Source organism: Lactuca serriola, chromosome 1 (genome assembly GCF_051521515.1).
Source record: "Lactuca serriola cultivar US96UC23 chromosome 1, Lser_US96UC23_V15, whole genome shotgun sequence".
Lineage (NCBI taxonomy): Eukaryota > Viridiplantae > Streptophyta > Magnoliopsida > Asterales > Asteraceae > Lactuca > Lactuca serriola.
The window spans coordinates 221,521,086-221,548,617 of NC_136408.1; the positions used below are offsets into that span (position 1 = coordinate 221,521,086).

At 37.9% G+C, this 27,532-nt stretch overlaps 1 protein-coding gene across 1 annotated transcript; it reads right to left on the reverse strand.

The window, feature by feature from the left end:
* Positions 1-33: 33 nt before the first annotated feature.
* On the reverse strand, positions 34-18,769 carry LOC145066099 (uncharacterized). Its single transcript, XM_079013280.1, has 10 exons — positions 18,690-18,769; positions 2,619-2,669; positions 2,427-2,521; positions 2,294-2,298; positions 1,817-1,905; positions 1,628-1,704; positions 946-982; positions 683-783; positions 349-387; positions 34-259 (listed from the first exon to the last, which is right to left on the reverse strand). The coding sequence occupies exons 1-10, from the start codon at positions 18,767-18,769 to the stop codon at positions 204-206; spliced, it is 630 nt and encodes a 209-aa protein (XP_078869406.1). The 3' UTR covers positions 34-203.
* Positions 18,770-27,532: the final 8,763 nt, after the last annotated feature.

Sequence of the window (27,532 nt, forward strand, 5' to 3'; positions counted from 1 at the left end):
ATATTAAAAAAAAAACAAATACATGGACCAGGTTTAAAAAATGTTTTGAAAAACAAAAAGACTTCAAATTCTAGACTAAATACGAGAGAACAAGAATAACATCATATTAGACTCTTATTTTCATATCTTCCATTCCATCCTTCCAGAACTATTAAATACTACTTCACTACCCTTTTTCCTCAAATTATGTGTACCCTCATCTTTCAATCATTACATTGTTCACCACTTGATCTGCGTCTTTTCTTTACTCTTGATGCAACTAAAAAAATATACAATGAACAATTCTCATATTATTTACAAGTCAATATTAAAGCAGTCAGCTATCACTTTTAACAATTCAGTACTTACTTGATTCACATTTAGAACTTGTACTTCCTGATGGACTGGCTGAAAAGGAAAAACGTTATGCATAATTCATCATTTTGTACATACTTTAAATTAGCATGATACTATGCAACGTAGGCGTACTAAAAATTAAAATTTCTTGGTTATTTTAGGAATATGAGCATAAAATTCATAAACCAAGAAAAAGCAAACCCAAAAGGACCAATAAAGATCCATGAAAACCACGATTAATCAAAGATGCCAAAGCCCAAAAAGTTTGTTTACATGCCAAATGTAAACAAAATTAACAAGAGGAAGATTAAGAAATTAAAAGTGCAATAGGCCAAGATATATATACCACACGGTTGTTCTTCATTAATGTCTGAGTCTATAACAATACAACCATTTGATATTTTATTCCCATTTCTTTTGAAGTAATTCACAATGTATCCTTTCAGCCTGTCAAAAACAAAGCCACACACATAAATATAAACTAACTACATAATCAATAGACGAATGTGCTTCAAAATAAAAATTCAGATGACTCATCAAAATTTTATCTTTAGCAATAAAATCAAGTTGAATGCATAGATCATCAATAATAAAATTCAAATGACTCACATGAAAAATAAAGTCATTTTTGGTCCGGAGATCATGCCTGTAAAGTAAAATTATTAAGTATTACGCGGAAATCATCAATAGCACGATAATATGCAACCTCTGTGCACCAAAGATTCTCATAATTGTAAAAAAAAAAAAGTAAATTACACTAATGGTCCCTATGGTTTAGGATAATTTACGCGTTTAGTCCCTAACTTATTTTTTTAACTCGGAAGGTCCCTATTATTTGTTTTGTTACATGCTTGGTCCTTGTCTTACCTAAAAAACCATTTTGTCATTGATTTTTTAAAATATTTAAATAAACACACCCCAACCCCAACCCCCCTTACCTTACCTTACCTATCACATATTTTTTTTTGTATTTAAATAATAGTATTTTTAGGTAAGACAGGGACCAATCGCGTAACAAAAAAACAGTAGGGAACAAGCGCGTAACAAAAACAAACAGGAGAGACTTTCCGAGTTAAAAAATTAGTTAGGGACCAAACACACAAATTATCCCAAACCATGGGGACCATTAATGTAATTTACTCTAAAATAAAATAGCACCGCCAAAAGAAGTGATGTCAAAGGGACATAATCACAATGTTTTTTCCCACCTAAAAATTTGGATAAAGAGTCATGAATACGCTCCTCAAAATAGTCCTAAAAATCTTGATCATATGAATTAAATTTAGCAAACCTGAATCTGAAGTGTCTAGTTTTGAATGCATGGCATGGCCATTATCTTGACCACCTTGTTGAGGGGAAAGATGCATTCTGCAACAGATAAAAGCAATATCATCTTATTGGCACTCTTAACAACAATAGAATCAATTAATTCATCAATTTTTTACAACATTATTAACATCAAATATGCACAACAAATCACCTAGGAGTGCTCGTATATAATTGTCCACAGCTTGATTGATCAACACTCAGTGGTAGCTGATTTGAAGTTGTAATAGTTAAGGCTTTACCCTACAATGAAGTAGAAGACATAAGAAATATGAGATTTTAGAAGCACAAAATCCACAAAATATAACTAACAAAAAATATAGTATTTTTTTATCTAAGGGATCACATGTAAATTGTGTTCTTTGAGTGTTTTCAATTTTTTATTACAAAAAAAGGTCCAATAACACATTTGAGTGCGTCCATGCAACCAAAAGTCCCAATATTCCATGTATGACCCATCAAGCGCTATAAAAACGAAAATCATAGAATCAGATACCCTCTATGAAATACAAAAGAAAGAGACCAACCATTTCAATAAAATAACACGATGAGACCAAAAAAGAGTATGTAATGAACTTTCTTGGTTATTTAGGAATGAAATAAACATAATATTCATAAACAAAGAAAACACCAATCCTAAAAGACCAATAAAGAATTACGAAAAACATGATTAATCAAGATCACTTCACTATGTCAACCAGAAACATAATTAACATAAACAAAAAGCAGAAGAAATTAATTGAGAAAAGTGAAGATATATATACGATTTTGTTCATCAATGTTTGCTTCCTTGGCAAATTTATCGGCGGCTTTTATTAACCCAAGTCCCCTAAAGAAATCAAGAAGGTATCTTGTCAACCTGAAAAATAAAAACAAAATTAGACACTCACACATAACAACTAATTACATAATTTATAGACATATACGCTTACAAAAATAAATTTCAAATAACTCACAACAAAATCTCTTCTTTAACATCATCAGTAATGTCCATAAAAACTGAAAAACTGCAAAAAGAAAAGAAAAAAAAAAGATTAAGAGTAAAGACTGGTTGCTAATATCACAAGTTGTGAGATTTAGAGTCAAATATAATTTTTAAACCATATATGGGAACAAGGGATATATTATATTTAGAATTACGCCCCATATTAAAACTCGTATGATCCTTGACACATCCTGAGTCCTGTCATCTTTGAGATTACACCCTCCATTCTTAACGAGTTCCAAGCTCAGGTTGTCTCTAATTCATACTAAACAACTTTATTAAAAATCACATTACATATCTCCATTCCTAGACCCTAGTAATATCTATAGCAACAACCAACTCGGTTTACTCAAGAAAAACGGGATGCAATAACTATGTACAAATCCAAGATTTTAACATACATAAATCAATCAATAAATAAATTCGATTTTTGGTCAATATAGGGAACTAAAATCAACCAAACGAACACTATAATAATAATAATAATTTCGTACAACATTTTACCTTAAATCTCAGAGAATTCCAAAATTTCCTCTTCGGGTTTACCACTTTCTGTTGTTTCTCTCTTGCCGTTTTCAGTAAAATTTATACAGTTTTTGGAATAATTTATGTGTGTGATTTTAATGGTGAAATAGCCAACCAAACTTTACGGCATGTACGACCCTATCATTACGGATGGTTGTTGTAGAACTTGGACAACATGAAGTGATAAAAAATAACAAGTTCAGGTTGTTGATATTTTTCTTTGAAAGAGTCATGATGATTTTTTTGACTGAAGGTACTGTGATTTTCTTTTTTGGTTAAATTTTGTCAAATGTAGCTGGTTAGTTTAATGTCCATATCGAATGTAATTAGTAATAGAACAAAGTATACGGTGCCTTTATTTAGGATTAGTTTAGTGATGATTTTTTATCGGTTACCTTTATATATGTCACTCAAATGTTACATTTGTATTCATTTCTCTCATAATTTATTATTATTACTAGTTGTAATAAGATCTCTTTTTCATGACTACCGATTGATTAAAAAAATAAAATATAAAAGCGTAAACTACATTTTGTGATGACTCTAATACATATTATCTATTATGTGTTTCTAATAAATTAAATGACAAAATGTAGAAAAAAAACAACCATTTATCTATTAACATTCAAAAACTCTTATATTTCGTTTACATATAGAAAAACCCTTATATTTTTAGTTATCTGTCATATAACCAAAATTTTCGGGTTTTTTTTTTATAATAGAAATTACCGCTTGTTTTGTGACATGACATTTATCTTTTGCGTTTTTAGGTTAACATGGAAATAAAATAAGGGACATTGTCTTTTGTCTAAGGTAAAACGTGAGGAATATATCTTTTACTCAACAACTATTTACTCAAACCAAAATTAGTAACATTGCTTATTTTTTCCATGTCAATCTAAAAATGTACAAGATAAATGTTATGTCACAAAACTACTGATAACTTCTAAAAACCAAATATTTTGGTAAATATGAAAGGTAAATAAAAATATAAGAGTTTTTCTACATATAAAAAAAATATAAGGGTAAAGTGTTTTTGGAATGATATATTTTGCATGATCATTTATGACATTGGAGAATCGACATTTTGATAAACACATGTGGCATTTGGAGCATTGTTGAAATAAAAATGGTAGACCGGCTCTTTCTTTTGCAAAACTAAGCAAGGGCTTAGGGCCCCCAATTCTAAAGGGCCATTAATTTTAAAGCTTATTCACTAATTGTAGTCTAGAAAACTAAGAATCCATCATTTGATTGTTACGCACGTCATACGATTGACTTGACGTCACAATCAACTATCAAAGCGACCATTCGACTTCCACACAAACACATTTGTTCTACTGTTCTTCTTCATTCTTGCTGACTTCTCCTCCTGTCCTCCAATCTATATTCTAGTCTGAAAGCGTAACATTCGTAACTTGGTATGTTTCCTTTTAGTCCTTAATGAAAAATCTATATGTTTTTGGTCCCTAGCTAGTACGCGGGTGATAACGTCTATTTTATGCACATATTTATGACATTTTTATTATTATTTTATATTATGTTTTTATGTTATTAAAAACTAAAAGATACTTAATACGCTTTGAAATGTTCAATTACAGTTAAAATGAGAACTGAAATGCAAAAGGAGGAGAAAGGAGCTAAAAAGACGCAAAAAGGATGTTGTTGGACAACTTGACCCTGTATCATTATTTTGACCATATCTCATGAACCGCAACTTCGATTGATAAGATTCAAAATGATCTGAAAACTAGACACAATTTTGGACGATTTTCATGTTTTGAGAAAATATTGATTCCCAATTACCATGACGTGGTAAATTGAAACTCCACGATCGTTAAGACTGACTTAGAGAATACGGGATACACATGAGGATCACGATGTGGTGCCATTACCACATCACTGTTATCAAATTTTCGAGAATCTATATATTTCGAGCATCTGGATGATTTTTAGAGGGGATTTACGACTTTTATTGATACTTGGTCGACAAGAAACCTCAAAGAAGCTGTTTTGAGGGTCTAGAAGGCGGTTGGAAGGCCATTAAGCTGACAAGAGCAAAGATCTAAGGGATTGGAGAGCGGATTCATGTCGATAATCATGTGGTTTGTTATCGTGACCATGTTTAGCATTCCATTGTGATTCCATTATGTGTTTACATTCTGATTTAGGTGTAAAAACCTTTTACTTTGTGTTTATGATTGAATAAATCTTTGAATTTATGGTTTAATTGCTATTTCGATTGTTTATTCTTATTTAATTTATTTTGTCAAGTTTGATTGGAGATCCACATGTGTTAAAGATTGTTGTTTTGCTTCCTATTGCTGAATTAATAGAATTTTGATGACCATCTAGCTATGTTAATTTGAATCATAGTTGTCTAACGACCATTGCTGATTCTTACTAGAGTTTTGACCAAAACCTAAGGTTAGGAAATAAAGTAATGAACTTTAATGTGTATGCATGAGTAGATGACCATTCTATGAATGATTTAACTCTTATTACCATTAGAGTTAAATAAGATCAAGTCTTACTTAATAAGAACTGAATACTATTTTGCATGATTGTTTGTTCACCTGATCAATGAATTAATAGTTGTGTTGAAATCAAAGGATTAGGTGTCATGACCATGACACTAGTCATATTAGGAATTGGTGAATAATGAATAAATATCCATTGTAACAGTAATTAGCCATGAATTTGAGATGTAATTTATCTAAACCAAAGTACCTAAAGAAATTTGTCTTCCAGTCAATTTATCGATATTTGATATTAAGTGGTATTTTAAAGTATTTAATAAAACATTTCTTTATTGTTTTAGTATTTTTAGAGTAACCTATAATCAAAGACTCCAAATTAATTCACCACCGTTCCCCTTGTGTTCGACACCCGTTCTTACCACAACTTTACTATTACACGATTAGATTCACTTCCTATTGTGTGTATTAGTCCAGTTGCGATAAATTCAGTTTTATAAATTTAAAACTTGAGCATTTACATTATTTATATAAAAATCACACATCAGCGGGGCGTACTCTATGAGTACGCTTAGCATACTAGCTCTTTTCTGGACGCAGGACTCTTCCACGTACGCGTGGCATACGTAGAGTATGCATGACGTATGTGGTGAAGGGGCAAACCCTAATTTTTAGTGTTTGCACCCTATTTAAGCAACTTATACCACCTTTGAACATTCTATTGATCAGCCTCCATCACTCTCTACCCTAAAAACGAAACCTTAAGTGCTTTTGGTGAGTTTTGAGCTTGAAAGTGTGTTTGTTGGTGTTTTGTGGTGAAGAAGAAGAAGAAGAGGAACACTTGGAGGTTGCTTGTAATGTCCTGTCCCATATCATTTCCCATTTGGGTGTGGGTGACACAAATTAAACGTTCTGGGTGTTCGGTTTGTGTTTTGGAGCCAAGGGGTATTCAGTAACGTGCCAGCTCGGACTTTTACGGAAATTACATTTTGTTCGGGAAATCTTAAGGCGCGTATGGGTTGATAAAAGCGTAGAGCTTCACATTATATTTTCGTGGATATAAGGATCGTCGAAATCGGTTTCATAATGAAGAAGTTATAGCCTTCGGAGTATTTTAGGGTTAAAGGGAACCCCTAGTATGTGGGGTGTACATAGGGAGTACGCGGGCCGTACGAGTTGAAACTGAAGTACGCGGGGCATACACTGGTGTACGCTAAGCGTACCAAGAAGGATGGATCGTGAAGCCTCTGCCTCATACGTTGGGCGTACGAGGAGTGAAGGAAACACTAACTTAAGTATGTTGTACCCTATTTAAGGATCTTAAGTCTTTAGGGCTGGCCTCTCTACCAGCCACCAAACCTCCTAAAACCCTAAATCGACCCTTAAGCCTTCTATGTGATGTTTTGAGCACTTGAGAAGATTTTGGTGTCAATTTTGCCCGTTGTGAATGAAGTAAAGAAGATTGTATGTGCTTTGCTTGGTGACGAGCCTTTAGATCTAGAATCATCACCCTTGTTGTAAAACTTTGGAGGTATCAAGTTCATACCTTGGCTTATAGATGTTTAAATCTCTTTATGGATCGATTTGTTCTGTTCTTGGTTCCCTTTTTTGTTGGGTGTTGAGTTAAGACATTTGAAGGACATATTCTTTTAGATCTGAGCTTGTTGGGAGTTCCTTAAACATAACGGTGCCAACTTTATGGAGTATTGGGTCTCATTCATGAATTAAGTCACATATAAAGTCCTTTTAAGCTTAAGAGCTTCATTTAGCCATGCATGAATGTAAAGTTAGCAACTTTACGTGATAAACCAGTCCAAAGAAGTCAGATCTAGGTTATGGAGTGAAGTCTTTATGGAATAAGAGCTTAACATGGAAGTTGGCTATATGCGAGGGTACATTGGGCATGAAAGGAGGTACGCTTAGCGTACAAGCCCTAAGGCAGGTACGTTGCACATACGAGCTGAGTATGCCCCGTGTACTAAACAGAGTGGGAATTAGATCTTTTGGTCTTCGGTTTGGGCCATAGTTTGGTCTTAGATGTTTAGGGACTTATTGGGCCATCAGAATTTAAGTGTTTCAGGCTAAGAATGTTTTTGCACGTTGAATTAAGACCTATGGAAGGGTTTGACCACAGTTTGGAAAATTGGGCCTTGTTTGAGCCTTGTATGATTATTTGGTATGTAGGGCTTTTGGATTATTTGGTTTGGGCTTAAGTCTCGTTCCAAATTAGGTAAGGGGTAAATTGGTCATTTACCCTAAGTATGTTCTGATGGTTATGGATTGGAATCTAATTGCTAATTGGATGTTATTTGATATTGATAGCTCGAGGATTTGTCGAACTAGTAGCCAGTGAGTTATCAGTGTGGTTCAGCACTGCGAGGTGACTTTTCTCACTATATCCTTGGGTCAAAGGCACCAATGACGACCCATTACTTTTTATGTGGAATGCTAGTTGTCTTTGTTATATTGGCCTGGAAGACATTGGGGTTTCCCGTGGCATTTGTATGAAAGATCATGGGGGTAGCCCATAACATATAGGTGTCAGACCATGGGGGTAGCCCATGACATTTCAAGGAAAGATCATGTGGGTAGCCCATGACACTTGGATTTCAGACCATGTGTAACATCCGAAGACCATGTATAGCTTATAAACCCTTGTTTTATTGTATCTGAAAAGTTTGTCCCTTCATTTGAGAAAAGGTGGCAGCTGAGTACGCGGGGTGTACACGTGTGTATGCTCAGCGTACTCATGTGCGTGATTTGGACGTGGAAGCCTCCTGGTACGCTGGCCGTACCAGAGGGTACGTTGGGCGTACTAGGCTCAGAGTGAAAACCATAATTGAGGGGTGTGTCCCTATTTAAGGAACATGATGGCCTCATTTTTGGCCACCATTTCCAGCTCTCAACCCTCTCAAAACCTTAATTTTCGTCCCTTGAGCTTGAGTGTCCATTTGTGAGCTTCTTAGTGTTCTTGTGGTATCCTTAGAGTGAAGAAGGAGCATTAAAGAGAATAGACTTGGAGTCCAGGCTTTTGATCTGAGCTTTTCTGTGGTTAGAGCATCAGTTGAAGGTATAAAGCTCAAATATTTCCCATCCTTTTTGATTTGTGCATAATCTGGTCAATAGTAGGGTTTTTGGTCCCAAAGCTTGAAGCTTTATGAGTTGTTGAACTCTAGAGCCTAATATCTTTCCCTTTGAGTGTTTTTAATGGAGTGGATTCATAAAAATGGAGTCTTGGACGTCAAAACCATCCTATGCATGAGATATGAGCATTTTTGGGAGAAAAGAGTAAGAGTTTTCGGGTTTGGGACTTTCTCAGCCATGCAAAGGATTAAAGTCACGAATTTTATGGAGTATGAGCCTTTAGGGAGTCCAGATCTAAGAGTAAAGCTATGGTCTTAACAAATTAAGACCAAGAGAGTGGGAATAACAAGTATGGGACCTACGCCAAGCGTAATCCCAGGACGTTCAACATAGGGTCAAGGATCCCTAATGCATGGCGAGGCAGTACGCCCAACGTAGAGGGGCTGTACGGCTAGCGTACGCGTTGCAGTTGAATTTTGTTGACTTTTAGGGTTTGGTTAATTATGTACTATAGAGACCATGAAAGGGGTAAAATGGTCTTTTATCCTTCTGTGAGTTTATACAGGGTTTAGCCTAGCTTTTTTGAGGGTCGTTTATTAATTAGAGATAATTAACGTATGTGTTAGGCGGAGGCTAGACCGGTGGTTTGTGTACGAGGTTTATTTACTTGCTTCGAGGTGAGTCTTTTCACTATACTTACCATGAGTGGTAACTTGTGTGACCTGAGGGTCTTGTATGTTTATATTGAGTATTTTGATATCCTGCATTATGTCTATATGATTTATGTTGTGGATTATTCTGAGCTTACTGAGTTAGGACCGTAGGGTCCACCCGAGTTGTGGGACCGGAGGGTTCCACTGAGACACATTGACCAGAGGGTCTTATTGAGTATATCCATGAGATGCTAATGAGATGTGTGTGGTATTTTGGGGAACTCACTAAGCTTCGTGCTTACCGTGTTATGTGTTATATGTTTCAGGTACTTCTCAGGATCACGAAAAGGCGCTGACTTGATTGTACACACGAGACAGAGTTATGTTTGAGGATCCTGGATTTTGTTTTAACAATTCAGAATATGTGTTTTGATAAATTGACATTTTAGGGAGTTATGAAATGTGTTGATGAGATTCATGTGATTTTAAAATGAAATTTTTTTTTTTTGAAAATTTACAGTGTTACAAGTCGGGGAGTTCGTGGTGAACTCGTCATAACAGACATTAGCTGAGCTTTAGACCAATTCCAGGCGGAGGGAGATTGAGCTAGAGTTACAGGCCAGGGAGGAGGGAGAGTCCCAGTGAAGGTACCGCAGACCAGTACAGTCGCAGTCGGCGACAAAGAGAGCTAAACCCGCTGATACGAGAGTTGGGGGCCAGAAGGGCCGCACTTGTGGAAAGTGCGACAAGAGTTACGAGGGATCATGTCGGGCAAGGATTTGCTACAAATGTGGCAAGGAGGGGAACATGGCGAAGGATTGCCCCAAGGGGTTTCTAGTTTGCTTTCACTGCAACTAGACTGGCCATCGGAAGGCCGAGTGCCCTCAACTCATTCAGGGATCAACTCAGGATTCCGCTCCTACTACGTTGCGTGCTACTGATAGTCGTCCGGTGAAGGCGAGGCTCCAAGGGCTCGTGGGAGAGCTTTTCATCTGACAGCAGAGGAGGTCCGCGCAACACCTGATGTCGTGGCTGGTATGTATTTCCTTATTTATATTATTTTGAGATTTGTTGTGCTTATTTTGTGTTGTATATAGGTACTTTTCTTGTGAGTTCTGTACCTGCCTTGGTGTTATTTGACTCGGGTGTGAGTCGATCCTTCGTGTCTTTAGATTTTAGTCATCACATCATTATCCAACGTGAGGCGTTGAGTCGACCTCTATGGGTTTCTATAGCCGACGAGCATGCGGTTTTCGCTATTGATGTATTCGTAGGTTGTGTACTAGAAATTTTTGGTGTTGAGTTCCCGATAGACTCGGTACCAATCACAATGGGTGATGTCTATGTCATAGTGGGCATGGACTGGTTGAGTCGGTTTGGAGCTATGATTGAATGTGAGCGTCAGATGGTGACCATACGAGACCCTAGTGGGGGAGTGCTTACGGTGTATGGCGAGGGTACTAGATCTGGATCCGCTTTTTGCTTTGCTTCCAGGGCAAGACAAAGTCTACACCAGGGATGTATGGGTTTTTGGCATACGTGATGGATACGCGGGTTACTATAGAGAGGCCGAGTTCTATCTTTGAGGTTTTGATAGTGTGTGAGTTTCTGGATGTTTTTCCCCTGGATTTGCCGGGTGTGCCTCCCAAGAGGCAGGTGGAGTTCCGGATTGATTTGGTTCTGGGTGTGGCGCCTATTGTCAAGGCACCTTATCACCTTGGGCCACCAGAGATGCAGGAGTCATCCTCACAGCTCCAGGAGCTGTTGGGGAAGGGTTTCATCAGACCGAGTAGCTCGCCGTGGGGAGAACCTACCCTTTTTGTTAAGAAGAAGGTTGTTTCACACCGGATGTGCATTGATTATCGAGAGTTGAACAAGTTGACGGTCAAGAACCGTTATGCGCTACTAAGGATCGACGATTTATTCGATCAGTTGCAGGGAGCATCTTGGTTCTCCAAGATTGATTTAAGATCTGGATATCATTATATGAGAGTTTGCGAGGAGGATATCCAGAAGACGACCTTCAGAACTCGTTATTGGCATTACGAGTTTGTGGTGATGCCTTTCGGGCTCACCAACGCACCGACAACGTTCATGGATCTCATGAACCGGGTGTGCAGGACCATGTTTGATCAATCGATGATCGTGTTCATCGACGATATTCTGGTGTAATTGAGGTCCAAAGAGCAGCATGAGGAGCATCTGTGAGAGATTCTTGGAGTATTGTGGGCTGAGAGGCTTTATGCCAAATTCTCCAAGTGTGATTTCTGGTTACGGGTCCAGTTCCTGGGACATCTTGTTAATCAGAATGGGATATTGGTCGACCCGGCCAAGATTGAGGCAGTCATGAGATGGGAGGTGCCGAGATCCCCTTCTGAGATCAGGAGTTGTCTGGGTTTGGTCGGCCACTATTAGAGATTTATAAGAGATTTCTCCAAGATTGTTGTTCCTCTTACCAGATTAACCCTGAAGTGTCACACCCCCAAACCAGACGGCGGAAACGTCCGGGGGTGGAGGACTTGAATTGTAGTATCACAACACATGTATCATAGTAATCAAAGCACAAACAACCATTGTATTTAAAAGTATAATATTTACATGTGTTCAATCATTGTATATTGAAACCAAAATAGTTATACAAAAGAAGAAGATAAGACTCCTAATGGCTCCATCTTCTCAAAAAGCTCGGGGAGTACCTGTTATTATTTCCCTGATAATACAAGAAATTTGAAAAGAGAGTATCAACGATAAGTTGAGTGAGTACATAAGTCTTTATGTTTGAATGGGTGTCTTTGTATTTTGAATATGAAAACACTTCTAGAAAATCCCATATTTTCTGTGGTATGTGAAAAGTAGTTTTATTCCCATAAAACCGTCTTATTTGTAAACCATTGTATTTGTAAAACTTGTATTTGAGAGTGTGCCTGGCTTCACCAGCTGTTATTGAAAACTATAGTAGAGCATTGTACTTTGCATTTTGTAAACTGGTACTTTGAAGATATACTTACCTTTATTTGTTATACACTAACGTGTTGTTAATATCTTTTTAATGAGTTATTATAACCATACTATGACATGAACGCCTGAAACAAACGCCTGATGAGCGCTTAAACTGTTGATAACAATTGCCACTCATTGGCGTGTATGCCTGACTGTAGCTAGCAGCCTGAGTGCGGGGTTGTCAATCCCGATATAGATCTACACACAAGTTGTTTCGATCACCGGACTGGAGATTCTGGTTATAATGTCAGGACTTTACCTTGGTTGTCTAAACTGAATCTAAACAACCTGAATTGAATGTCTCATAAAAAAACATATAAACGTTACATGTATATTAGTTATGAAAACCCAATCATTCTGAAATAAATGATTGACAGTATGTTATTGACTTAGTATCCCGAACATGTATTTGATAAGTGTAAACCCTTGATTTGTTTTGAATTAAAACCCTTGTTGCATGTAAAACAGTGTATTCATATGAATTATTGCTCTATGTATCATAAATTATACCTATTATAATTTATATGTACTTTATGAATTGGTAAATAACTATTTTTGCATGTAATCCTTTGCTCAACATGTTACAAAGGGTGATTAAACTGATGAAATAACTTTTAATTTTATATACATATACAATTTTATATATAAGTAAAATTTGAACGACCTTCGGACAAATAACTGGTACTATAAGTCCACATCCAAACAAGGAAAAGGACCTAGAAGGAATTATTAGTCCTAAGCCTTTTAAATCTTATTTATATTAAATTATATATACAAATATGTATATTTGGGAAAACTATAAGTTAATAAAAGAGTTCAATATTTGAAGTATTTTTGATGCTTTAAAATCATTTTATCGTGATTTGAAATCATTTATTTATAACACAAAGTTGTTGTGTTATACTTGTATTTCCCCCTTAAAACACTAGAAATTATGAAAATACGGGGGTATGAACTCACTTGATAGGTGGTAATTCGGACAGAGTTTCGTTTCACGAAAAGGAGTTTATTTGTCGAGAAACCGGCTCAAATCGGGCAGAGTTTTGACAGGAGAGAGGATGAATTCTCGAGAATTTCGGGACTTCACGGCTTACTTCGGGCTCGAGTCTTGATACCGGGGCTTTAGGGGTTGTATATGAGCTTAAGGGAGTGGAAAAGGTGAAAGAGGATAAAATTTAGGGTGAAAATTGAAAATTCTTCGGAACCCTCGCATGCTATATATAGCCCGAAGGCTCGGACCCGAAGCAATGCGAGGATGACACACGTGTGACAGGTGGCGAGGCGAAGGAAGTTCTTCGGACCGGAGGCTCGCTGCTGGCTGGCTCGGATTGGTCTAACCCTCGGTCCAATGGAAAGAAGACACGTGCGAAGGCAGCATCCGAGGTGTGTCTCCGGGGTGTCTCCGGGATGTCTCTTGCGAAGCTGTCCGAGTAGGATTGGACCGCGGAGTTGGTCGAATCAGGAGGTGACACACGAGGCTGCGGGCCAATCAGAAGATGCCACGTGGAGGCTCGTATGCGAGGGGTGACGTGGCAGTTACTGTTCATGCGAATTTTCCCGGTTTTTGTTATGTTTCTTTATTTTTTTGCCAAAACTTGTAAAATTCATAACTTTTGCATACGAACTCCGTTTTTGACGTTCTTTATATGCACGCGTAGGTAAAATTATACTCTAAAACTTTCGTTTAGACTTCGTTGGCTAATTTTGAATTTATTTTTAATATTATTATTTTAAACAAACCGGGACGTGAATCCGTTATAAATTCATAACTTCTTCATACGACGTCTGTTTTTGTCTGTCTTTTTACCGTTGTACTACTAATGACGAGACCTTCAATTCTCGTTTAGGTTGTGACGGCTAAAAACCACTCGATCTTTATTTCGAGTTTTTAGCTGTACACTGCTATACTAAAACTTAGAAAAATCATAACTTCCTCATACGAAGTCAAATTTTGGCGTTCTTTTTATGAAAGTTCTCGGTTTAACATAAACTATAACTTTCATTTAGATTGTCAAGGCTAGAAAGCTTTTTATCAAATATTCAGTTTTTACACTGAACAGTGTTTTGCCGGTTTTGTCGTGGATTTTCGATTGGTCATAACTTCTTCGTTATAACTCGGATTTTAGTGTTCTTTATATTTTTGGAAACCTTGTTACAATCTCTATCACTTGGTTCATCCCAATTGAGATTATTTAATAATTTATTTTTGAGGGTCAATTATGTAAATATACATAGTATGCCAAAATTTCTCTTTATTTAATTAAAAAGAAGTACAATTTGACCTACATTATTACATAAGTTTGAAATAACGGTTTGTTACGTTATCCCCCCATTAGAGAGAATTTCGTCTCGAAATTTACTTTACAGATAGACTAGGGAAAAGGATGTGCGTATTTTTGTTGCATTTGATCCTCCCGCTCCCATGTGAATTCAGGTCCCCGCTTTGCATTCCAGCGAACCTTCACTATCTGGATGTAGCTTTGTTTGGTTTTCTTAACTTCCCTATCTAGTATCTCTACGGGTTCTTCCAAAAAATTGAGGCTCTCGTTTAACTCGATTTCCTCAAGTGGTATCACAAGAGTCTCGTCGGAAAGACACTTTTTCAAGTTCGAAACGTGGAAGGTAGGATGAATGTTACTTAGTTCTTGGGGTAATTGAAGTTTGTAAGCTACAGGGGCGATTCGGGCAAGAATCTCGAATGGTCCTATATACCTTGAATTTAGTTTGTCACGATTTCCAAAGCGTATCATGCCTTTCCAGGGTGAGACCTTTAAAAAAACGCGATCACCGACCTGGAATTCCAAGGGTTTTCTCCTCTTGTCAGCATAGCTTTTTTGTCTATCTATGGAAGCTTTAAGTCGTTCCCGAATTTGTATGATCTTTTCGGTAGTTTCTCGAATAATTTCTGGACCAGTGAGAGCATTGTCAGGAGTTTGACCTCTAGCTAGCTGCGTGTCACCCACTTCAGCCCAGCACAGAGGGGATCTGCACTTGCAGCCATAGAGGGCTTCGAATGGAGCAGCTTTTATGCTAGTGTGATAACTGTTGTTATAAGAGAACTCAGCAAGGGGTAAATGAATATCCCATGCCTTCCCAAAGTCTATCACACAAGCTCGTAACATATCTTCTAACGTTTGAATCATCCTTTCACTTTGTCCATCGGTTTGAAGATGGTAGGCTGTGCTCATGTCTAGCTTAGTTCCCAGAGCGTTTTGTAAAGATTGCCAAAAATGAGAGGTGAATCTACTATCTCGGTCTGAAATAATAGATATTGGTACACCATGTAGTCTAACAATCTCCTTGAGGTATGTTCTGGTTAGCTTTTCCATCTTGTCGGCCTCCTTGATTGGTAAGAAGTGTGTGGATTTGGTTAATCTATCGACGATTACCCAAATAGTATCATAACCACTTGATGTCTTGGGTAACTTGGTTATGAAATCCATTGTAATCCGCTCCCACTTCCATTCAGGGATTTCAGGTTGTTGTAATAAGCCTGAAGGTTTCTGGTACTCTACCTTAATTTTGGCGCAAGTAAGGCACTTGCCTACAAAGGTAGCGATTTCGGCCTTCATGTTAGGCCACCAATATAGCTTCTTAAGGTCCAGATACATCTTGTCTGAACCTGGGTGGATGGAGTATCGGGTTTTGTGTGCTTCATTCATAACCACATCTCTGTAACCACCGAACTTTGGTGTCCAGATCCGGTTCATGAAATAATAGACTCCATCATCCCTGACTTCGAAGTTCTTATCCATTCCTCTCAGAGTTTCACCTGCTACGTTTTCGGGTTTCAAGGCTTCAAGTTGAGCTTCCTTGATCTGCGTGGACAGATGCGAATGGATTGTCATGGTCAACGACTTTACCCGGTGTCCTGAGTATTCTTTTCTACTCAGGGCGTCAGCTACTACGTTTGCTTTACCAGGGTGATAACGAATTTCACACTCGTAATTGTTCAGTAGATCTACCCATCGTCGTTGTCTCATATTCAGCTCTTTCTGATCGAAGATGTGTTGGAGACTTTTATGGTCCGTGAATATTGTGCATTTCGTGCCATATAAGTAATGTCTCCAGATCTTCAGGGCAAACACCACTGCTCCTAGTTCAAGGTCATGTGTTGTATAATTGACTTCATGTGTCTTTAGCTGTCTTGAGGCATAGGATATAACCTTTCCTCTTTGCATAAGAACACATCCAAGCCCTTGATTAGAAGCATCACAATACACTACGAAATCCTCTGTCCCTTCAGGGAGAGACAGGATTGGTGCACTACACAAGGCTTGCTTCAACATTTGGAATGCTGTTTCTTGCTTTTCTCCCCAGCTAAAAGTTACACCCTTTTGGGCCAGAGTAGTAAGAGGCTTAGCTATTCGAGAGAAATTTTGAATGAATCTGCGATAATAGCAAGCAAGACCTAAGAATTGATGGATTTCTGTAGGTGTTTTGGGTGCTGACCAGTTTTCAATTGCCTTTATTTTGGAAGGGTCGACGTGTATTCCTTCAACTGACCACGTGACCTAGGAAATCTACCTTCCTGATCCAAAATTCACACTTTGAAAACTTCTCATAGAGCTTCTCCAATCTAAGAGTTTGTAATATTTGACGAAGATGTTGGCCATGTTCTTCTTTGCTATTTGAGTAGATAAGGATATCGTCAATGAAGACTATAACGAATTTGTCCAAAAATGGACGACACACTCTGTTCATTAGGTCCATGAACACTGCAGGTGCATTCGTCAATCCGAATGGCATCACTATAAACTCGTAATGACCATAACGAGTTCTGAACGCGGTTTTGGGAACGTCTTCCTCCAAAATTCGTAACTGGTGATACCCGGATCTTAAGTCTATCTTTGAGAAGTAGTTCGCCCCTTGAAGTTGGTCGAACAGATTGTCAATGCGAGGCAGAGGGTATCGATTCTTGATGGTAAGTTTATTCAGCTCGCGGTAGTCTATACACATGCGAAATGATCCATCCTTCTTCTTTACGAACAAAACCGGTGCTCCCCAAGGTGAGAAGCGTGGTCTTATGAAACCTTTGCTTAGGAGTTCGTTAAGTTGGATGGATAATTCCTGCATTTCAGAAGATAGGGGGATTTGGCTACATGGGTAGCTCCAGGGATTAAGTCGATTCGGAATTCGACTTGTCGCTCGGGAGGCACCCCTAGAAGATCATCAGGAAATACATCGGGAAAGTTGCAGACCTCAGGAATGCTTGCGATATCTTTCACTTCTTGCTTTTTGTCTACCACATGAGCTAGGAATGCACAATACTCCTTGCGAAGGTATTTCTGTGACTTGATGCAAGAAATTATCCGAAGGTTCGTTCCGGGTTTGTCGCCATAGATAATAAGAGTTTCGTTAGTTGGCAAGTTTAAACGAATAGCTCTTTCATAGCATAGGATGTCGGCATGGTTGGGGCACAACCAATCCATACCTATTATGATGTCAAAACTTTTGATAGAGACCGGCATAAGGTCTATTGGGAAAGATAAGTCATTTAAGGTAAGGGTACATCCTATGTATATATCATTGGTGGATTCGGATTTCCCGTTAGCCATTTCTACTGTGAAGGTTTTATTTAGTGGTTGGGAGTTCTGATTTAGTAGATGTTTAAAGTTATGGCTCACGAAGCTCCTCTCGACACCACAATCAAAAAGAATGCATGCATAAGTATTGTTGAGAAGGAACGTACCCGTGACCACGGCAGGGTCTGCCACCGCTTCTTTGTGACCTAGTGCTAGAATTCTCCCAACCCCACCGGCATTTCCAGCTTTTGGACAATCTTTCTTGAAATGTCCCACATCACCGCATTGGTAGCATGCTCGACTTACTCCAGCGGCAGGTACTTGGTTAAAGGGTTGAGGTGGTGTTCTATAGAATCGGGCAGTATGCTCTTTCCTGTTGCAGTTACGACACTGCATTTCAGGGCAATTTCCGATCTGGTGAAAATTGCACTTGTTGCATTTAGGGAGGCTACCGACATAGGGCTTAGTTGGTGCTGAGTAGTTGGGGGCAACAGCAGGTGCAGTAGTAGGTACGGTAGCAGGCACAGTAGTAGCATGGACTGCCATTATTTGTTGCTTATTTGAAGGTTCTAGAGGAGATTTTCCCTTCCTTTTGTTCCAACCCTTCTTCTTGCTGTTGTTGTTGTTCTCCCTAGGTTGTTATGGGGAAGTAACCATAGAGTATTGATGGTTTCCGTGGTCAATAAGTCACTGTGCCAGTTCCTTGGCACTGTCAAAAGTGACAGGTTTGGATGCAATGGCACTTGCTTGTATCTGGGGCGACAGTCCCCAAATATACCTTTCAATCTTTTTGCTCTCTGGAGCAACCATCTCCGGACACAGAATCGCCAAGTCACAGAATCGATTCATGTAAGTCATTATGTCGGCACCGACAATAGTAATACCCCAGAGTTCTTGTTCCAATTTCTGAATTTCCCCTCATGGGCAGTATTCCCGTATCAACATGGTTTTTAGGTTCTCCCAACTTATAGTATTAGTGTGACAACCCGAAATTTCCATTATGTACAATCTATATCACTTCAATAGAAGTTATAGTGGTCACTGTTAATTTTCAGACTTTTTCACATAAGTTTGAGTAATTCAGGGTTTACACTTCAGGAAATATCATGAGAGTGGGTGCACTAAGGTTTTGTGCAACACTATTATTCCAACACTATATTATATTAGAGATCATTTCTGGAATAAAAATATTTTCTGCCAAAATATTTCAGGACTATAAATAGTTTTCTGAACCAAATTCATTCATTATTCACATTTCCAACTAGAGAAAAGCCATTTTCTCTCTGACGGATCTTCAGGTTTTTATACCAAAACGTGAGTAACTCTTTCTAGTAGTGATTAGAATACTTAATTGATGCTTATAACATTATTTAGATGGCTAAATCATTAGATCTAGGAGTTTACTCCCCAAGGTGTTCTTGGGCAGTAAACTCCCGAAACGAAGCCAAAACCGACACATGTGTTATGATAAGGCCTTAGATACTTATGTATGCATGTTAGGGACAAGAAAAACCAGCCAAATCCACCCAAGATTGGGAGTTTACGGCCCTAGATAATCCTAGGCCGTAAACTCCAAAATCACACAATAAATGGTGATTTAAGGACTCTAGGACTTTAAGGCTTGTATCTAGACTATGTTCCCAAGTAGTATAAGGTCTTAAACACATCAAATGACACAAACAAAGGTGAGTTTACGTCCCAAGTGAATCTTAGGTCGTAAACTCCATTGAAATGGACAAAAGGGGTGTTTTCATGACACCTAAAGCCCTAGACCTTTACAAGAAATTGTTACCCACTTAATGGAAGGACCAAACCACATCAAAATCACTTAACAAAGTGAGTTTACAGCCAAGACATGGTTCTTGGGCCGTAAACTCCTAAAAAGGGCACCAAGGTGTGCCTAATGCCTTCTTATGCTAGGAGTAAAAGTCTAGAACATATACCATAAGTGCAAGAGGCTTGAAAGCAACAAAAACAACACCCCAAGGGAGTTTACGGCCGTAAAATCCAAGGGGAAATGGCCTTGAGGCCGTAAACTCCTATTTGGAGTATTTCTAGACCTTAAACCCTTCCAAGGACTTAGCCACTAAGTTAGAATAATTCTAGAAAGCATTTGGGACTTCAAAACACACCAAACACACATGTTTGGGAGTTTACGACCGTAAACTCAAGAGTTTACAACCGTAAACTCCATGTGTGGTAGTTTATGGAGAGTAAACTCTCATATAGGGTCCTTTGGAAACCCTAAACACGAGTACCTTGTCCCACATTAGCTTAGATGCAATCCTTAGGGCTTAAAACACTTATATAAAGTGTTTATTATGTCTAGGATGTCTTAACATTATCAATTAGTCATTTGAGTCTAATTGAGTACATATATGTGTGATTATATGTTCATTAGGATCGTAGTGTGTGCACAAGTCCTCGCTTGACACCTAGCAATCCGATACCGTTCAGTTCATTCCAATCACCAACTACAGGTGAGTTCATACCCCTAATCAATGTTTTAAATGATTTTAAATGCTTTAATGGGGGGGGATACAAGTAGAGACAAACATGTTATTAAATAATCGATATGTATTTTATAACTGTGTTTGTCAGTTAACAGATTTCACATGCTACAAAATGTGATGCATGAAATGGTTTTACATCTTAAAAGCACATTGTTACCAAATGTTCTACCTTTGAAATGTTTATTAAAATGACATCAAGTCATTGTTAATTATTGTTCAAAACCCATAAGATGTCTTACAGAAACCATTTTTCATTCTTGAACTAAACTATGCATATACACTTATATTCTTATATATGTACTGATGTTATAGTTTGCATCTTTCATTTGGTTTTCCCATACCCTTGAGTAGTAAGAATGGGTAAACTTACATGGTCAATTAGTTATATTACAGTAGATTATCATAGGGATAATTTGAAGATATCAAACATTACCTCTATTACAAGAAATCACACAAGATTCAGTTCATTCATGAGTCTATACTAGTACATTATCTGATACATGAGTACTTACAGATGTTTACCTGATACATGAATATGTTTACATATACGTACCTGTTACATGGACACACATACATGAATACTTGTACGTAGGACTATGAGGATGATTTATTAGTACTTACTGTGTAAATTGTCTTTCCTATTCCGGTTCAATGGGATAACTAGACGGGACTTACCATTCCGAACCCCACTGATTAGCACCAGTGGTCGATGACCATCTTCGGAGGTCTAAGGTTACTACTTATATTAGGAAATTGATTTGGGACTAACCCTTCCACCCACCTGCTGCTGCTACAGAGGACAATTGGACAATCTTCGGATGTTCATTAGGTTATACATTTCGCTTAATGCGATGTTGTGTTGGTCCTAGTACCCAGTGACAACACATACAATATTACATTTTTCCTGTTTACTTTATTTTGTGATACACTCACATAAACGACGAGTTAGACTAAGCACTTTTAGTACTAGTCAAAACAAAGGAAAAACTATCATTTTACAAACAGAACATTCGGGTCTTGGTAGAAGACTACACTTCATACTTACAGAACATTCGGGTCTTGGTAGAAGACTACACATCATACTTACAAAACATTCGGGTCTTGGTAGAAGACTACACTTCATACTTACAGAACATTCGAGTCTTGGTAGAAGACTACACATCATACTTACAAAACATTCAGGTCTTGGTAGAAGACTACACTTCATACTTACAGAACATTCGGGTCTTGGTAGAAGACTGCATTTCATACTTATAGAAAATAAGGGTTTTTCTAGGGATTTCATACTTACCTCAACATTTTCATTTAACGATTTACATGGCCTTCATAACAGATTTTCACAAACAAGGAAATGACACTTATATACTTATGAATTCACCAGCTTTAAAGCTGATACTCTCTTTCAAAATAACTTGTATTCTCATGTCATCAGCAGACAGGTACGGAGGCCAAGTTTTGAGAAGACGGAGCAGACAAGTTTCATCTTTTATTTGATTGTATATTTTTGGTGTCTTACTATAATGAAAGAACACGCATGTATTAAAACTTTACTTATAATGCAATGGATGATGTTGTTGCTTGTTTATTATATTACACTGTTGTGATACTGTACATGACGTCCTCCACCCCTGAACATTTCCGCCGTTCGTGGTTTTGGGGTGTGACAATTAGCCACTACCAAAGTTAGTGACTTAACATGGCCATTCCACCATGTTAGGGCCCTATCTAAGAAAGTAAAGGCAGAAAATTTAACTTTGCTACCCTCTGGACAGGAGCAGATTTCAAAGACTGCTTCTATCTTCTCAATCCACTGCCTTAGAACCATCACTCCTCTAGTTCCATTAAAGGTCATGGGTTTGGCATTCGAGAAGTCTATATAAGTGCACTCTCTCAAGTGCTCATGACCCTCGGCAAGGTTAGAAGGATGTGGACCAGCTCCCGACCCACTAGCACTAGAAGTATTGATATGAGATAAGGCAGCCACTACAGCTGCTGTGACTGCCGCTTGGAACATGGCAGTATCGAATTGAGGGGGTGGTGGTGGAGGTGGCGTCGGTGCTTCCGTTTCATTGTTACGTCTTGGATTCCTACGAGGAGGCATCTTTTTCTATAAAAGTCAATAGATAAAAAGATAGTGAGACATCAAGAATGAATATGAATTTGATATCTCTGAACTTAAACACTTAATTCAACAAGAATCTTGTAAAGAATTGAAAATGGATGTCCATTGTAAGTACAACTTGCAACTGGATAGATGGAAATGAAGTGGTTATTTTTCAAAGAGTATGAAAGTACATGTCGATTGTATTGGTATATTAAGTATATGTAATTTGGATACTTAACCCTAAAGTAGGTCTTTAATAAACCACAATATTGCAAAAGTATCGACATCAAACCGGTCTACCGAAAATAAAAATTTTCGCGGTCGTATTTGAAAAGTATAAAAAAATAACACTGGAACATATCCATAATCCCAAAACTTTGGAATGGAATGTTTATGTAAATTGTAATAACTCTTGTTGAAGTAAAGTACTTATTATTTTATTGATACTTGATTTATACATATCCTGAAAGTAGTCTATACATTCAGTATATTAAACTAGAAAGTAGTGTAACACTACTTGCGGCGGTTGCTACGAAGGTTACTGGGTTCCGCTTCGTCTTGCGATTTCCAGCGCCTTTCATGGGCAGCTTGATGCTCCCTCAGTCCTCTGATCTCTGATTCGGCATCATTAAGTTGCCTTTGAATGGCTTCAGTATGGTTTTGGGTATCATCTTGCGTCTCGTCAAGACGAAGGATATCGGCAGCGTTAACCTGCGCAGCCGCATTCACTTCTAGGATACGATTGAGTGACATCCTTGATTGATCGAATTGTCGGGCAATTCGGTTCACTATAATTGGAAGAGCTCTGTCGGCTGTTCCTCCTTCCGAGACGTTATAAAAACCCCGTGCCATTCCGTAGGGAGGGTGTTGGCCGTCTTGTCGACTCCAATGGTTTATGTATTGGCCCCACTCGGGTATGGGTATTTCTTCCTCTTGTTTCGGGGAACGTATCCCCGGGTTGCAGACTTGTGGCTCTGTATCTGTACCGCTTGATTCGTTGTCCTCAAATGGTTCTTCATCTGAGTCTTCTTTTGGATCCTCCTCCGGATCTTCCACTATCCATCTTTGATTGCCATGATTTGGAAAATAAGGGTCCCCTGGTAGATGATGTCCTGCCATTGTGTCTGTACGAGAATAAGGTTATGAGAAATGCCTGAAAAGAAAACTAAACATATCGATGTTTATAATGTTCTTATAGTACTTTATGTTCTGTTCTTAGTGTTTCTTTGGTAGTTGGTAAGTTTTAGACATGTCACAACACTACTATTACTCCCAAACACATGTTGGTCATGTCTGAAATCAATATAGTTGATCAGGCTATATTAATTCTAGATATGATTACATAATCGCTCGGGTTTAACTGTAATGTTCAACATCCAAATAATTTTAAGTTCTTTTGACTATGTACTTGTAGGTATGAGGGTTAGTATACTTCTTGTAAAAAGACTTAGAATTTCTTAGAAGTATACTTGTAGTCAGAGCTCTTAGCCCCAATGTATTTATAGTTTGTATATCTTTTATGGATTGATATACTGAGTTCACTATAAACAATGCTCTGATACCAATCTATCACACCCCCAAACCAGACGGCGGAAACATCCGGGGGTGGAGGACTTGAATTGTAGTATCACAACACATGTATCATAGTAATCAAAGCACAAACAACCATTGTATTTAAAAGTATAATATTTACATGTGTTCAATCATTGTATATTGAAACCAAAATAGTTATACAAAAGAAGAAGATAAGACTCCTAATGGCTCCATCTTCTCAAAAAGCTCGGGGAGTACCTGTTATTATTTCCCTGGTAATACAAGAAATTTGAAAAGAGAGTATCAACAATAAGTTGAGTGAGTACATAAGTCTTTATGTTTGAATGGGTGTCTTTGTATTTTGAATATGAAAACACTTCTAGAAAATCCCATATTTTCTATGGTATGTGAAAAGTAGTTTTATTCCCATAAAACCATCTTATTTGTAAACCATTGTATTTGTAAAACTTGTATTTGAGAGTGTGCCTGGCTTCACCAGTTGTTATTAAAAACTATAGTATACCATTGTACTTTGCATTTTGTAAACTGGTACTTTGAAGATATACTTACGTTTAGTTGTTATACACTAACGTGTTGTTAATATCTTTTTAATGAGTTATTATAACAATACTATGACATGAACGCCTGAAACTAATGCCTGCTAAGCGCTTAAACTGTTGATAACAATTGCCACTCATTGGCGTGTATGCCTGACTGTAGCTAGCAGCCTGAGTGCGGGGTTGTCAATCCCGATATAGATCTACACACAACTTGTTTTGATCCCCGGACTGGAGATTCTGGTTATAATGTCAGGACTTTACCTTGGTTGTCTAAACTGAATCTAAACAACCTGAATTGAATGTAGCATAAAAAGCATATAAATGTTACATGTATATTAGTTATGAAAACCCAATCATTTTGAAATAAATGATAGACAGTATGTTATTGACTTAGTATCCCGAACATGTATTTGATAAGTGTAAACCCTTGATTTGTTTTGAATTAAAACCCTTATTGCATGTAAAACAGTGTATTCATATGAATTATTGCTCTATGTATCATAAATTTTACCTATTATAATTTATATGTACTTTATGAATTGGTAAATAACTATTTTTGCATGTAATCCTTTGCTCAACATGTTACAAAGGGTGATTAAACTGATGAAATAACTTTTAATTTTATATACATATACAATTTTATATATAAGTAAAATTTGAACGACCTTCGGACAAATAACTGGTACTATAAGTCCACATCCAAACAAGGAAAAGGACCTAGAAGGAATTATTAGTCCTAAGCCTTTTAAATCTTATTTATATTAAATTATATATACAAATATGTATATTTGGGAAAAATATAAGTTTATAAACGAGTTCAATATTTGAAGTATTTTTGATGCTTTAAAATCATTTTATCGTGATTTGAAATCATTTATTTGTAACACAAAGTTGTTGTGTTATACTTGTATTTCCCCCTTAAAACACTAGAAATTATGAAAATACGGGGGTATGAACTCACTTGATAGGTGGTAATTCGGACAGAGTTTCATTTCACGAAAAGGAGTTTATTTGTCGAGAAACCGGCTCAAATTGGGCAGAGTTTTGACAGGAGAGAGGATGAATTCTCGAGAATTTTGGGACTTCACGGCTTACTTCGGGCTCGAGTCTTGATACCGGGGCTTTAGGGGTTGTATATGAGCTTAAGGGAGTGGAAAAGGTGAAAGAGGATAAAATTTAGGGTGAAAATTGAAAATTCTTCGGAACCCTCGCATGCTATATATAGCCCGAAGGCTCGGACCCGAAGCAATGCGAGGATGACACGCGTGTGACAGGTGGCGAGGCGAAGGAAGTTCTTCGGACCGGAGGCTCGCTGCTGGCTGGCTCAGATTCGTCTAACCCTCGGTCCAATGGAAAGAAGACATGTGCGAAGGCAGCATCCGAGGTGTGTCTCCGGGGTGTCTCCTGCGAAGCTGTCCGAGTAGGATTGGACCGCGAAGTTGGTCGAATCAGGAGGTGACACGCGAGGCTGCAACCCAATCAGAAGATGCCACGTGGAGGCTCGTATGCGAGGGGTGACGTGGCAGTTACTGTTCATGTGAATTTTCCCGGTTTTTGTTATTTTTCTTTATTTTTTTTTTTTGCCAAAACTTGTAAAATTCATAACTTTTGCATACGAACTCCGTTTTTGTCATTCTTTATATGCACGCGTAGGTAAAATTATACTCTACGACTTTCGTTTAGACTTCGTCGGCTAATTTTGAATTTATTTTTAATATTATTATTTTAAACAGGCCGGGACATGAATCCGTTATAAATTCATAACTTCTTCATACGACGTCCGTTTTTGTCTGTCTTTTTACCGTTGTACTACTAATGACGAGACCTTCAATTCTCGTTTAGGTTGTGTCGGCTAAAAACCACTCGATCTTTATTTCGAGTTTTTAGCTGTACACTGTTATACTGAAACTTAGAAAAGTCATAACTTCCTCATACGAAGTCAGATTTTGGCGTTCTTTTTATGAAAGTTCTCGGTTTAACATAAACTATAACTTTCATTTAGATTGTTAAGGCTAGAAAGCTTTTTATCAAATATTCAGTTTTTACACTAAACAATGTTTTGCCGGTTTTGTCGTGGATTTTCGATTGGTCATAACTTCTTTGTTATAACTCGAATTTTAGTGTTCTTTATATTTTTGGAAACCTTGTTACAATCTCTATCACTTGGTTCATCCCAATTGAGATTATTTAATAATTTATTTTTGAGGGTTAATTATGTAAATATACATAGTATGCCAAAATTTCTCTTTATTTAATTAAAAAGAAGTACGATTTGACCTACATTATTACATAAGTTTGAAATAACGGTTTGTTACATGAAGGGTGTTACTTTTGCTTGGGGGCCCGAGCAGCAAGCCTCATTTGAGACTCTTCGCCAGAGATTGTGTGCAGCTCCAGTGTTAGCCCTTCCCGAGGGAGTGGAGGAGTTTGTATTTTATTGTGATGCTTCTATATCAGGATTGGGTGCGGTGTTGATGCAGAGGGGGCATGTGATAGCATATGCATCGAGGCAGTTGAAGCCTCACGAGACGAGCTATCCCACCTACGAATTGGAGCTGGGGACGGTGGTGTTCGCCCTCAAGATCTGTCGCCACTATCTGTATGGATTTCGGTGCACCATATACACGGACCATAAGAGTCTGAAGTACCTCATAGATCAGCCCAACCTGAATATGAGACAAAGGAGGTGGTCGATGTAGTGAAAGACTATGACTACGAGATCATATATCACCCGGGAAAGGCTAATGTGGTAGTCGATGCCTTGAGTCGTAGAGCAGAGAGTGCTCCAATTTGAGACGCTTGTATGAGGATGACGGTGATGACTCCAGTCCTAGATACCATCCGAGAGGCTCAGGTGGAGGCTGTGAGGCCAGAGAACCTCAAGAGAGAGCGAGGGATCAGACAGGTTTCC